The following is a 13,383-nucleotide window of genomic DNA, read 5'->3' as shown; positions in this document are numbered from 1 at the left end:
CTGGTCTGTCTGTCACGCTGCTCAAAGGCGGGCGGTTCAGTGGGCGGAGGTGTGGTGTGGGTTCATGCTTCTCGAGTCCGATGTCTTGAAAACGAGGACCCCCCCCCCCACTACTCCACACCCTCTGTCTCGTGCATGGGGTCTCTGGGAGAGCAGTTTGGCTTGACGATGGCGAGACAGGCAAGGTAGAATGAGGACGGAGGGCCTCCAGTAGTGATGGTCTTATGGGGTCAAACAGCAGACCTTATGCCTTATTCCTTTCCTTGTACCGGCTGTTGCATAGCTGCAGCCATGCGTGTGTGGCAGGGCAGTGCCTCCTGCTGCAGGCCCTGACTCCGGCGTCCTGTCTGTCCTCTCTAGATGGGTGATCTACAATGACCACAAAGTGAGTCTTTCCGAAAGGCCTCCTAAGGACTTGGGCTACATCTACTTTTACCAGCGGCTGGCCAGCAGCTAGGCCTGAGCCCTGGCAGCCAGCCTCAGAGCCGTGGTGCTCCAGCCGGCGGAAATCGAGACCTGTCCACGCTGGAGGAGCGGCCTGGACACCAGGGCGAGAGCTGTGGGTCGAAGTGGGGGAGCACTGGGAGATGGCCGCCATGTCGCGTTCAGGCCCAGTACAAGAGGGAATCTTTTCTGTGTGTTCGTGAGATGTTCGACGTGAATTTCCGTGTGTTTGTCAAGGGTAGATGTGAAAGAAGACGCGTGCAATTTAGTTACCAAAAGCAGCTGTGCGATGCCTTGTATATCAAAAGTTTTTTGGGGCTTTTTTTTTCATGATTTTTTTTGTTTTGTTGTTGGCATAACATTTTAAAAAGCCTTAATTTTCTAGGAGACTTTTTATTTTCCTGAATGTTTCGGAACAGAACATCCACAGAGACCTTAGCTCTTGTGTTCTCAGACTGGCGCAAGTGAAAAACAGCCCGATCTTGGAGGAAACAGTGTGTCCCAGACTTGCAGCACCTTTGCAGTTTAAAGACCTGTCCAGGGAGCCAATGAGTTCTAAAACCCCTGGCTCTGCCCCCACCAGCATCAGGAGCACGTTAGTGTAGAGCTGCAGATGTGAGAGGGAAGGCAGTGTGTTATTTAAGGATCTGGCTTCGTTACCTGGGGGCCATGGGTTCAAATTCCATTGGGGGTGTTGCCTTGGCAACTACAAGGGGGTCAAGCACTAAGCAGATATTGTTCTTTCACAGGTCGGTTCCTGAAACTGGGAGGACCTCTGTGGAGACGTGTGTAGGTGCCACATCTGGTTGTGGTGGCTGGTTAATGGATGTGACTAATGAAGAAGGTTGATGAAGTTTTTGCGTTATTAATGTAAATGAATCATTACAGATGTAGAGATCCAGTCTCCACCTGTTCCTGCCTTTTCATGTATTCTTAAAAAAAAAAAAACCCAGAATGATGGGATGAAGGAAAGGGCATCGCGTCTGAGCGGAACCTCAAAGCAGCTTAAAAAGCTTCTCGGGAGAGAGAGGATCGGGCTGTCGGGCTTCTAGGAAACAGGAGCTGTGGCCATTTCGAGGTCTGTCCCTGTCCCCACGGCTCTGCCAGAGGGGATGCTGCTCGTGGCTGTCTTTCACTTGAGCTGCTCTGTTATGTGCCGCAGGTGTGCGTTTGACGGTGTTGAGTTAATGAATTCCTTCCCAGTGTATGAAGTGACCTTAGCTCTTCCTCTGCGATCTACCTGTCAGTCCGGACACACGAGTGTCCACAGTCGTCACTGTAGTTGCCTGCTGAGAACAGCTGCAGAAGGATTCTTCAGAAGGCCTCATTAGTGCCTGGGTTTCTTTTGTCAAAGAAACTAAAACCATCTTGTCTTTGATGCAGTATAATTTAAACAAAGTTTTATTGTAAAGCACTTTAATTATAGAACAACCTAGACTGCTTTGTACGAAGAAAACCGCCAGCATTACCTTGACCCGTCTGTTCGTTAGTTTTGTTGTGGAAAGTAGGTGGCGTTTCAATTAATTGTGCCAAAACCGTAGGAGTCGGTGATCTCAACCAAAATGTTGGCAGTTGTGATTTTGCCAGCTGAGGTAAAACACTGTGGTGCTTTCTGTTGCCCGGAGCAATAACTTTTGGGACAGTCCGAGGGAAACCACAGTTTGGGGATCGTAGCTGTCTGGGAAAGTGAAAATGACACGTGATCTGGTTAAAAAAAAAAACGTTGTTGAGAAGAATCTACGGCTGACCACTGTAGTGGACAGAGTACGGTGCACTGTGTTTAAGTGTGCAAATATCCAGGCCCGCTCCTCCCTCAAGAGTCATATCTTTACACACTAATCAGTGATTCTGTGGATTCTTTCCACCATTTTACAGGTCCTTGACATGACATGACTGCGCAACCGTGATCGTCTCTCACTATTCAGTTCTTAGGTTGGAGAACTGGGGTTTTCTGTGTGAGGTACCGAACGATATCTGGTTAATCTCCGTTTTGAGCACAAACGGATCTCCAAAGGACCCCGAGCTCACGCAGACGGGTCTCCAAACATATCGGGGGCTGCCAGCCTCTAGGCTGTGCCTGGCGGCTTTGTGCTCATGACATACACCTCCCAGGTGTTTCAGAACACCGCTGGTTAGTGTGCACGCTGCACTTGCGGTTCTGAAAAACCAGGCCGTGCACTCCAGAGTTAGACCCGTTCCTGGAGTGAGAACGGACAGCATGCCTTCAGCACAGCGGCAGTGGGGTGTCTCTGGGGGAACCAGCTACCCTGAGAGTAACTAGAACAGCTCTTTACAGAAATATGGAGGTGCGGAGGGGAGCCATCTATACCCCCTCCCCTTAGCTGATGAACGAGCACAGTCTGTCTCTTGTAAATACTTAGATTTTTTTTCACAGAGCTGTGTTTTTTTTCTCAAAAGTCTAGTCTCCCCACCATTCCCACTACCATAACCAACTGAATAAACTGAAATGGACTGGTTTATTACATTACAACTGTGCTCCTTAAAGTGCCCTATAAATGGTAAAGAATGTACTTTTATCACATTTAAAAGTCTCAGTTCAGTTTTTTGAAGTCTGAATGTGTTCCCTGTGGTGCTGAGCTGTTTTGAAGTTTCCCAAGAAAATCGTAACACGACCCATAGCTAATCGGTCGCTCTCTTGTGAAATTTCAAGGGTCGTCTTCCTCATTTCACCAAAGTTATGTGCATCTCTGAAGGATTCAATTTAGCCATATAAAAAATGTATTTTAGTTAATGTAATGTAACGTTTGTAGTCATAGGCGATGCTGAAGTACAGAAAAATAACTCTCCGCCTTCCTTGAATGTGGTACTGCACTGAGAATGTTTGCTGAGTATAAGTGCAATATTTAAAGAACGCATGTTGTTCTAGTGAACAGTAGTGCTGTAGGCACAGTGTAAATGCTACCAGCTGCTTCTGTGTTCCAAGGGCATAGTTTTCAAGTGGTGTGTCTGTAGTATGGATGAAATAAACCATGTGATGCAAAGTCTGTGCAGCCCAACTGGAAATCTTCAAGGTTACTATGCAAGTCCTGTCGTCTGTTTCAGTTCCCTCTAAGCTCTCTGTCCTCTGCCCACCTGTTCTGTACCTTTTTGGTTCTTTGCTCCTCTGTTTCCCGGCTGTTGTGCTGTATGCTGTAAGCTATAAGCTCTAGTCTATAGTCTTGTAGTCTGCCGCTGCTTGTGGTGCTGGCGATGTTCTGGGGGATACTGTAGGCCAGGAGTTTCCGGTCCTGGCTGTGGAGACACACACCTGCTGGGTTTGCTTTCACTCGGTCTCTCGGTTAGAGCTGAACCCATAACTGGCCCAATAACGGGATTAATCTGAACTGTTTGGCTGTTTTTACCTCTTGAACATCAGAGTTGCCTTTTAAAATAAAATCCCAAAGTGCCAAGTAGAGAAAAAACCTGCCAATATTCCAGTTAAGCAGCTTGGTAGCTCAGTTAAGGCCTGAGTTTATCCAGAGGGGCTGGAGTGGAAACCCGAAGGTGTTGTGTGGGATGACAATGTCATTCTGCCACCCTGACTGTCTCTCTGTGTGACCTGTAAGAGCTGGGAAACGTACAGTTTATCTCTGCGTTACCACACGGTTTTAATTGTTTATGTATTATCTGCACACGCACTGAACATTGACATTTGGTCATTACAATTGTACAATTTTATTTTTTTTCATAAATTTGGTGAAGGAAAGTTTTCACCTGTTTTTATTGGATTATTCTTTTTGCAAACAAGATTGTGCCAGTCCTGTTTTGTCTACACTGGGTTCTCCACATGTAGTCCTTGTCAAAGACACCCTGCTTTCTTGTCGGTGTGGTTTAATTTCAGTGGCACGAGTGTCTTGCTCTTGCAGAGTGAGCTCTCTGGTCGAATCGACTGTGGAGAGGCTGGCTGGCTGTAGTCCTGCTCTCTGCTTCACCGGCGATGATCGAAGAAACACTGGGCGGAGAACTTTAGGCACAACTAACTACTAACTACACTGGTGCTGCTCACTCTTAACATTAGGATGGTTCAATAAATTCAAAACTTGTTGAATTTTTGTCATTATTTGGTGAATTTGTTTGGTCAGTTTTGTCAATTGTGTGTTTGATAAGATTCTGTCCATCGGTAATCGGAATTGTCATTGTGGTGTTGCTCGCACCTGTGGTGTTATTCAGAAACGTTATTATCCTACATGCTATTGATGAGCTAGCCTTTTGCATGTTCAAATGTGTTACTGGCTTTTTTTCTATGAAGTCACGCCCTCCTGTGCATATTCTCTTCCATGTGTCGGACCTTATTCTGTGTGGGACTTCACTCTGTCACCAGTGTACCTCTTAGCCTGGTCTCGCCTGGTCTTGGAAGCTGAACAGGGCTTGGCCAGATCAGTACAGGGTTGGGAGACATTCATGGAAATCCAGTTGTTGCTGTAAGTAGTGCTGGTGGGCCAGTAGGTGGCGCTCTGGTCTCCGCGCCGGAATTTCCAAACCAACGCCCCAGTGTGGGACTTGGGGCCACTGAGTTGTAGAAGCCATCATGTGGATGAGTTGTAAAACTGAGGTTGTGATTGCATTTAAAAAGTAATTGAAGATCCTATGATGCTGTTTGTAAGAGCTGGGATATTATTATTTTATTATTATTTATCAGTAATAATTTCTTGTACTTATATAGCATTTTTCTGCACACTCCACTTAAAGCCCTTTACAGGTAATGGGGATCCCCTCCACCATCCAGTCCGCTCCCCACACACCAGCTCTCAGTGGGGAGGAGAGCAGAGTGATGAAGCCAGTTCATAGATGGGGATTATTAGGAGACCATGATTGGTAAAGGCCAGGGGGGAAATTTGGCCAGGACACTGGGGTAACACCCCTACTCTTTTAAGAAGTGCCCACAGAGAGTCTGGTTTTACGAGAGAGGAGAGACCTCGGTTTTACATCTCATCCAAAGGATGGCACCTTCTTACAGTATAGTGTCACCCACACAGACCGCAAGGTGAGCGCCCCCTACTGGCCCCTCTAACACCTCTTCCAGCAGCAGCCTCAGCTTTCCCAGGAGTCTCCCCTCCAAGTACTGGCCAGGCTCAACCTGCTGATGGCAGATACTGGTACACACTTCCTGCTGATGATTAACATGCCTTCTCCTCCTCTGAACATTTTTCGACAACAGCGGGAAGAGCAGTTTGATGGAGAGACCTGAGCGCTACCTCTCTCCGAGGCCCTGTTCTGTGATTGGTATGAAGGAGCATTTCACCAGCTGCCAGATTTACCCTTCTGTGCTTTAAGAAATGCCTTGAAAGCCGCAGACTGCCTGCACTGTGTTGCAGGCCGGGCAAAGCTGATGGAGCCTAGATTTTCATAAGCGGTGTGATTAATTGCCCAGGTCCAACCTGGTGGTGCACAGCAGTAATGACCTGCAATCAGAGCTTCACAATGCCTCTAAAATGAAATTCCTGGCCTCTTCAAATGGATCAAAGGCTTATTGTGAAAGCTGTCTTTCTTGATTAGAAATAACAGTGAGCTTGGAAGTAATCAAGTGCCTGACAGAGGAGTGTTGGAGATTTCCTTTATCTCAGCAACAGATCTAATGCTTTCTGTATTTCAGTGGGAGTATATAGTTACTTTTCTAGTGCACGTGAATTGTGTTTCCCAACCTGTAATGGTCTGCAGCTGAAGCCTGTGCAGGCAGTGCTGGGATGCTCTGCTATGGGTTTTTTTCCTTTAGAAGAATTATGAAACATTAATAGCACTGCTTCTGGGCATTAGGGCATTAAGGCACAACTACTTTGATAACAAACTTAACATCTTTTTAACAAATTGTTTATGCGATGTGAATTGATGGATTTAAGGTTTAAAACTAAGCAGTGTTTTTACTTTTTGCTTAAGTGGTTTGTAAACCAGGTTGACCAAGTCATCGGCAGTCCTAGAAATGGATTTGGAATTGTGGTGAAGAATGTTTAACTGGAATCTTCCTGTGACATATTTGCAGATGAACTTTTCAGGACTTTATAAGCCTGAACGGATTTTAATAGAAGTTGCAGAGTCTTAAAATGGGCAATTTATATATTTTTTTTTCCCCAATGGCTTATTTTCTTATTTATCCTCATGGTTAATATGAACTTCATGCTCGGAATCTGCACACTGTAAAAATTCAATCGACCTTAATTAGGGCCGAATGACAGGAGTAATTAGATTTTTGATGGTCTTAACCCACTTAGTGGATGGAAGGCCTGACTGGCCACAAGGACAAGATCAGCAGCCTCCCTGCCCCCACCGGAGGAGAGGTTATGGCCCAGTCATGTAGTGAAGGAAGTCAAGGTACCGGGTTCAACCAGATGCCTGTGTACCTTGTTTACTGTGGGTGAAGATGTGTCTTGTTTTCTTGGTCTTAAATGCACTTTCTCCTAGTTTTCACCTGTTCTCTCTGGCTCTTGTCCTCACGGCTCGTTCTGAGGAAATGTCCTGGGCTGTCTTTGTCAGTGAATTTTGAGGATTGTGAATATTTGTTTTAGGTTCCCTTGTAGTCTCCTCTGTTCAAAACTGAAATGTTTCAGATCCTCTAGCCTGTCAGTGTAGGACCCTTCCTTAAGCCCCACATTGTGTCTCTGTGTTCTTCTTTTGGACTGATTCCAGATCAGCAACCAAGATCATACGCAATATTCTGAATAAGGCCAATTAGAGCAATTTGACCACAACAGCCCTGGGTTTCAGTTCTACACTTTTGACTGTATAGCCCAGGGCTTTGTTTGCCTTTTTATGGATTCTCCATAATGTCAGGAAGATGTAAGCAGTGTCAACTAAACATTAGTGGATACACTGTTACATTCATCTCCTTCATTTTCAATTAGCCATTCATTTTTTTTGTGACAGCAGTTGTAGCATATCTGTCTGCCAATATGGTGTCTTCCTATATTTAGTTTCTCATACTCTTAGCATTTAAGCCAGAAGGTCGCTCACACTGGAGCTCAGCAGTGTGAGCCTGGTCAGTACCCTGATGAGAGACCTCCTGGAAAAACAAAGGTTGCTGTTGGAAGAGGTGTTAGTGGGGCCAGCAGGGGGCGCTCACCCTGCAGTCTGTGTGGGTCCTAATGCCCCAGTATATTAATGGGGACACTATACTGTAAAAAGGCTCCGTCCTTCGGATGAGACTTAAAACCGAGGTCCCGACGCTCTGTGGTCATTAAAAATCCCAGGGACTTTCTTGAGAAGAGTAGGGGTGTTACCCCTGGTGTCCTGGCCAAATTCCCCCCCCCTGCCCTTTTCCAGTCATGGCCTCCTAATAATCCCCCTCTCTGAACTGGCTTCATGACTCTCTTCTCCTCCCCACTGAGAGCTAGTGGGTGGGGAGTGTACTGTTGCATCATCCAGGTGGGGCTGCACACTGGTGGCTGTGGAGGGGATCCCCATGACCTGTAAAGAGCATTGAGTAGAGTGTCAAGAAAAGTGCTCTTTGTGAGTGTGAGGAATTATTATTATTTAGGTATAAATCTAAGTGGAAGAACCCAAGCAGCTGCTGCAGGGGTGGAGGGAGAGGTGGGGAGAAACCACTGCTAGGAGAGGGGTGTTAGAAGCCAGAGGTTGAGGTTGGTGGATGTGGGCGCAGTCAGGACTGTCCTCCTGAAGTTGTGGGCGGAGCTCAGTTAAGCTAATTTTCAAGGGAAATAAAGACAAATAATAGACTTAAAAAGTATTACTTTTTTTAATTTTGAAAGATTTGATTTAACACGGCTTGGAATCCCGACAGATTTATTCAGATCATTTTTTTGTATGAGAAGAGTAGTCATTGTTTATTTTAGGTAGCCAGTAAATATTATTGTGTACTATGATGTACTACATGTAGGTCATTCTGTGCATCAAAACTTTATTTAATACAGTAAATATATATATATTATACATATATAAAAGAAAGTCCAAGAAGGTCAAAAAGTGCATTGTAATGAGAAATAGTCATTTCACTAGAATATATATTTATAGAAATAAGTAAAAGAAGAAAATGTCTTGTGAACATTTCATGCATAAAAACAAATTAATTAAGCATTCAAAAAACCAGAAGTCTTGCATGCAGCATTTCTTGATCAATATTCCAGAGCATGCAGTTAACTGATTTATCATACCTGAGATGATAAAAGCTCCTTTCTATAAAAGATGTTTGACATCCTAAATCAACACATTGTTATTATAATCTAGTATATCATAGAAGACCTATGCAATAAATTCAAAATGCAACATTTAAAAAAATAAGATTTCTAAGTAGGACTCTGCATTTAAATTGAAATCTTAGAATTTTCTAATGCAAAAATAGCCGTGGGTCTGATTCATTAAGAGGCTGTTAAGGTGATGTGGTGGGATCAAGCCACGCTGGGGAGCTGCTGCTGACATCTGGACACCCCCCTCTCTGTCACCCCCAACATCCACACTGCTGCTGAGCACAGTCTCCTTTCCCTTCAGTACAAGTGCTCTGTGGCTGTGAGAATCAATGATATGTACTGTACACAACTAGCTGGGAGATTAGCAGCTTTCAGCTTCTTGTGCTGTGAAGCGTCCCAGCCTCGTTGGGTTCATGTGGCTGTGCTTACCCTCTGGACCTGAAGGCAGTTGAGTCAGCTCATTTCATTTCCACACGAGCTCGTTCGTGTCAGCTGAACTGGTTACTAGCTCAACTGGGCCAGGGTAGTGTGTCCAGTAGCTACAGGCCGACTGAGGACAGCTGCAAAGGATGTGTAGAACCGTTTCCAGGACCAGCCCACAGCCTCTGGAGGTGCTGGGATCAATTAAAGAGCTGAGGGGAAGCGTCGGCTAAGGGATCACGTTACGTAACCAGGTGCTCAGCAGGAATGGAAGCCTGCTCTTGACGGAGCTCCGGACTGGATGCAGGACAACATCCCAGGAGCTGGAAACAGGAAATGGTATTTGTGTTAGAGAGGGAGCTGGGGGTGAGAGACTTGAAATACCCCTGGCTGGGTGCTTCCTGAAGCCGAGACCAGCACTACACAGCTGGAGTGCCAGTCTCCCTGAGGAAGGGAGCCCCTGGCAGAGAAGTGAGTGGTCTGGTGGAGTGGCAGCCTCAGGGGCCCGTGGACGCAGGTCCTCACTGAATCAGACCCCTCTACTTTCTCAGGTCTTCAGGCGCTCGTGTTTTACTGTACTGCACTGCTATTTTTGCAGTGAAGTGATGGTAAAACGGGTAAGTTGTTTCCTCTTTGGATGCTGTTTTCCATCATGTAGCTGTGCCCGTGTGGGTGAAGACGGGGTGGAAAGGACAGAGCGCTGCACCAAACCGTTCACCCAGCCTCGGCCACTGTTCCACGCGGGACTTTTGCCAGCACAAGCAGTAACGTAGTAACTGCCACAGCAGGGGCTGCATCTCGGATCATTTCCTTTCGGGCTTTTGGGCCGTGCGGAATTCCACTTCCCCTCTGCCCCACTCAGGCCGTCCAGAGGGTCAATCTGCAGAGCATCCCGGTTTGTGAAGGAAGAATGTTACACAGGAACCTGTGAAAGGATGCAGATTCAAGATGAAGTGCAGTCCCGATACAATGACGATTTATGTCATCGGTGTGGTAAGAAGATTCTGACATCTGAGCTGCAAGTCTGTTGTGCAATAGTACATAAAATACCACCCAGTAAGCCAGCATGCAGGACTTCAGTCACTGCCCACTGTTCCCATTCTGTCTGGCTTAATACACCAAACGCCATTGAGTGTGGTCTGTCTTCAGCGGGGAGCTCCTTTGAACAGAAAGTTGTGCACAGAAAGTAAAACAATGCGCACGATGAACAAACATCCGAGCCCCTTCACTGTGCAATTCGTGATGGCCCTGTGAGAAGCGGTCCTTATATTTAAAAGGAAAATGAAGCATGCGTTTCCAGTAAAGCTTACAAGTCGCCTAACAGGTGCTGCTAAGCCAAGGTAGAGCAAGTGAGCAAATGCACAATGAAAAGAATTTTGGTTTCGTGTCGAGGGGTTTGTTTTCTTTAGTGCACACATGCATCAGGGGAGACGACTGTCTCGGGATCTCGGAGATATCCTAACCTGAGCTGCCGGAAATGCTCACATGCGGAGTTTGGAATCTAAAAGCACGGAAAATTAGAACATTTAGAAATATACAAGGCTAATGAAACAAATGCAGGCGAAACATATACTAGAAACTAGTATAGGCCCTCGTGCCGTGAGCCCTGGGAATGAGGATGGACTCAAATGGGTATCAGCAGCAGTTTTTCATACAAACATACAAACTCTTTTTCATTGTGTGAGTTTGCTTCTGGTTCATCCTAACACCCAGGTGCGTGATGCGCTATTGCTCGGACACTCAGGCCATGAAGTATAAAGTACTGGTATAACTCCAGTCCATTTCAGTGGCATCAAAACATTTCTAATTCTACTTCAAATTTCTAACTGACTTTTTTTTCCCGTTTTCTCTAAGGCATACTCGTACAGTACAATCTCCTCTAGTCTTGGCTCTTGTGCTCTTGTCAGAAAATCGCCAAGCTCAGTGCAAATCCATCCTAGTCTTCTTCAAGCACATCCCCAGGACTGCAAAGTGCTCTTCATTCAGTCTGGCCTCAGTAGCCATACTGGACTTCTGTTTCTTTTGTAAAAAATATATACAGCTTTGGATTCCCGTATTCTTGACAAACCATGGTCTTCACATGTCCAGCTTAAAGGCCCTCATGAGTAAGTCCAGGTCGCCTATGTTGGCGGCCTGAAAGAGTTCTGGCTGGTCCATCATGGACAGAGCTATTCTCAGGGCTGCCCAGATATTTCCCGACATGACCTGGTGAGACAGCTGCCGACTTCTGCTCTTCCTCTGCAGGCTCAGGGCTGTGAGGAAATTGCTTGCAGCTTCCCTGTGAAAAGAGCAACACCCTTTATTCACGACGTGGCACAAATCACGCACACAAAAGATGAGCCCAGTCGGAGAACAGGCTGGGACATGCTCCCCAGTACAACTCTTTTGCAGGACAAAATATTTCACATTTGTTGGGAACGATGGGCCGTCTGTCAGGACAGTGAGATGAGCAGCATCTGTCAATTTCTTTCTCCTTGCTCTAGCTATGAAATGGTCCAGTCGTCCCTCATTATCTGCTAACCGGGTGTCATGCAATCTGCTTAGCAGGAATCTGAGAGCACTGTGGCTAATGGGAGAGGACCCAGCACTAACCAGGGCGTGTGCACTGATGATGTGGGGTGACCTTCTCCCTGCTTGCACCCGGACCATGCCCTCCCCTCGGTCTGCAGCCCCCCCAGTCTCTGGACTGCAGCTTCCACCTGCAGGCTCCCGGCCCGGCCCTGAGCTACTGGGCTCCTGGCGCCCCTCAGGCTTCCCTCTTGGCCAGAGGCGCCTCCCTGTGGGGATGTGTTGTGCGTGTGTGCGTGCGTGCGTGTGTGGAATCTCAGCCTGCGGATTTGGCGACAGTCCCGGCCCACATCCTCCCGGGAGCGGCGCTGACCTGTGAGCGCCCAGGTTGATGCAGCTGATGCCCAGGTTGTACCTGGACCTGATGAAGCCGGGCTGCAGCTCCAGGGCCTTGGTGTAGGCCTCCACCGCCTCCTCGCTGCGGTCCCCGTTCGCCAGCGTGGCCCCCAGCCGGTTCCACAGCAGGTAGTCCTGGAGACAGCAGGGGGGGGGAAGATCTCCTCAAACACTGCAGCTCCGGGGGATGTCAGGACAAAGGCAAGTGCCTAACAGCCTGCTTCAAACCTGACAGCTACTCATATTTTTCTGAAACGAAGCTGCAATGAAGCTGTCGCATAAATCTTTTCCCTTATGATATTTTAATAGTTGCTTTAGGCTGGTTAAATGTTTCCTTTTTTGAGTTTACGAGTTTGTGTTTCTCCTTTCGCATTGAGAGGGCAGTAAATTTAGTGTGGCATGAGTGAGGCCCCGCTGTGTAATTGTGCTGAGTTCGGGGGAATGTCGGCCTGGGCTCAGTTATGATGCGACCTATGATTTCCTCTTGCCCATGATGATGATTCACGCGTGATTTCATTAAAAAAAAAAGAGATGTTTAATGATAAGAACTATAGGACACAGCATGAAGACAGCGCTCGTGTGTGATGTCTGCTGGACAATATGCAGGTATGTGACTCCAACCTCTGTGGCTAACAGTGGAGAAAAACGATACAACAGAGTTAATTTGAAGGGTTTATGTGTTAATGTGGGAATGCAGCTTCCCTCTCAGGCTGGACTGCAATCCTGCCTCCACAGAGCGTGACCTTGAGCTCAGTGCTCTCCGGCAGCCAGGGGCCACGAGCCCTCGTGATTCTCGTGAGGAGTGTCGGATGTGCAAGGGCAAGCTGGACAGCCGGGTCTGCTCTGCGCACAAGTCTGACCCAGCCACGGTGCTGTTAGTGGGCACACCTGGCCACTGACTCTGCTCTGTGCACAAGTCTGACCCAGCCACGGTGCTGTTAGTGGGCACACCTGGCCACTGACTCTGCTCTGTGCACAAGTCTGACCCAGCCACGGTGCTGTTAGTGGGCACACCTGGCCACTGACTCTGCTCTGTGCACAAGTCTGACCCAGCCACGGTGCTGTTAGTGGGCACACGTGGCCACTGACTCTGCTCTGTGCACAAGTCTGACCCAGCCACGGTGCTGTTAGTGGGCACACGTGGCCACTGACTCTGCTCTGTGCACAAGTCTGACCCAGCCACGGTGCTGTTAGTGGGCACACCTGGCCACTGACTCTGCTCTGTGCACAAGTCTGACCCAGCCACGGTGCTGTTAGTGGGCACACCTGGCCACTGACTCTGCTCTGTGCACAAGTCTGACCCAGCCACGGTGCTGTTAGTGAACACACGTGGCCACTGACTCTGCGCTGTGCACAAGTCTGACCCAGCCACGGTGCTGTTAGTGGGCACACCTGGCCACTGACTCTGCGCTGGGCACAAGTCTGACCCAGCCACGGTGCTGTTAGTGAACACACGTGGCCACTGACTCTGCGCTCTGCA

At 47.6% G+C, this 13,383-nt stretch overlaps 2 protein-coding genes across 12 annotated transcripts in view; one reads left to right on the top strand and one right to left on the bottom strand.

Annotated features, from left to right (window-relative positions):
• usp13 (ubiquitin specific peptidase 13) overlaps window positions 1-4,492 on the top strand; it is a 32,187-nt gene extending 27,695 nt beyond the window's left edge. For all 7 annotated transcript variants that reach the window (XM_088621525.1, XM_088621500.1, XM_088621516.1 and 4 more), the window contains one exon: window positions 361-4,492. In XM_088621525.1, coding sequence (XP_088477651.1) covers window positions 361-457 — 97 coding nt within the window. In that variant the 3' untranslated portion in view covers window positions 458-4,492. The remainder of the gene's footprint in view (window positions 1-360) is intronic.
• Window positions 4,493-8,109: 3,617 nt separating this feature from the next.
• The window catches only part of LOC148677366 (PEX5-related protein-like), a 67,253-nt gene continuing 61,979 nt past the window's right edge, over window positions 8,110-13,383 (bottom strand). For 4 of the 5 annotated variants that reach the window (XM_088621550.1, XM_088621577.1, XM_088621541.1 and 1 more), the window contains 2 exons: window positions 11,881-12,038; window positions 8,110-11,277 (listed from right to left, as the gene is read on the bottom strand). In XM_088621550.1, coding sequence (XP_088477676.1) covers window positions 11,076-11,277; window positions 11,881-12,038 — 360 coding nt within the window. In that variant the 3' untranslated portion in view covers window positions 8,110-11,075. The remainder of the gene's footprint in view (window positions 11,278-11,880; window positions 12,039-13,383) is intronic. The other variant, XM_088621559.1, reaches the window with a different exon arrangement.

The sequence above is a fragment of the Lepisosteus platostomus genome, chromosome 2 (assembly GCF_059453375.1).
Source record: "Lepisosteus platostomus isolate fLepPlt1 chromosome 2, fLepPlt1.hap1, whole genome shotgun sequence".
Taxonomy (NCBI): domain Eukaryota; kingdom Metazoa; phylum Chordata; class Actinopteri; order Semionotiformes; family Lepisosteidae; genus Lepisosteus; species Lepisosteus platostomus.
The sequence above is the reverse complement of the archived record's forward strand: the minus strand, read 5'-3'. Positions and strand labels throughout refer to the sequence as shown.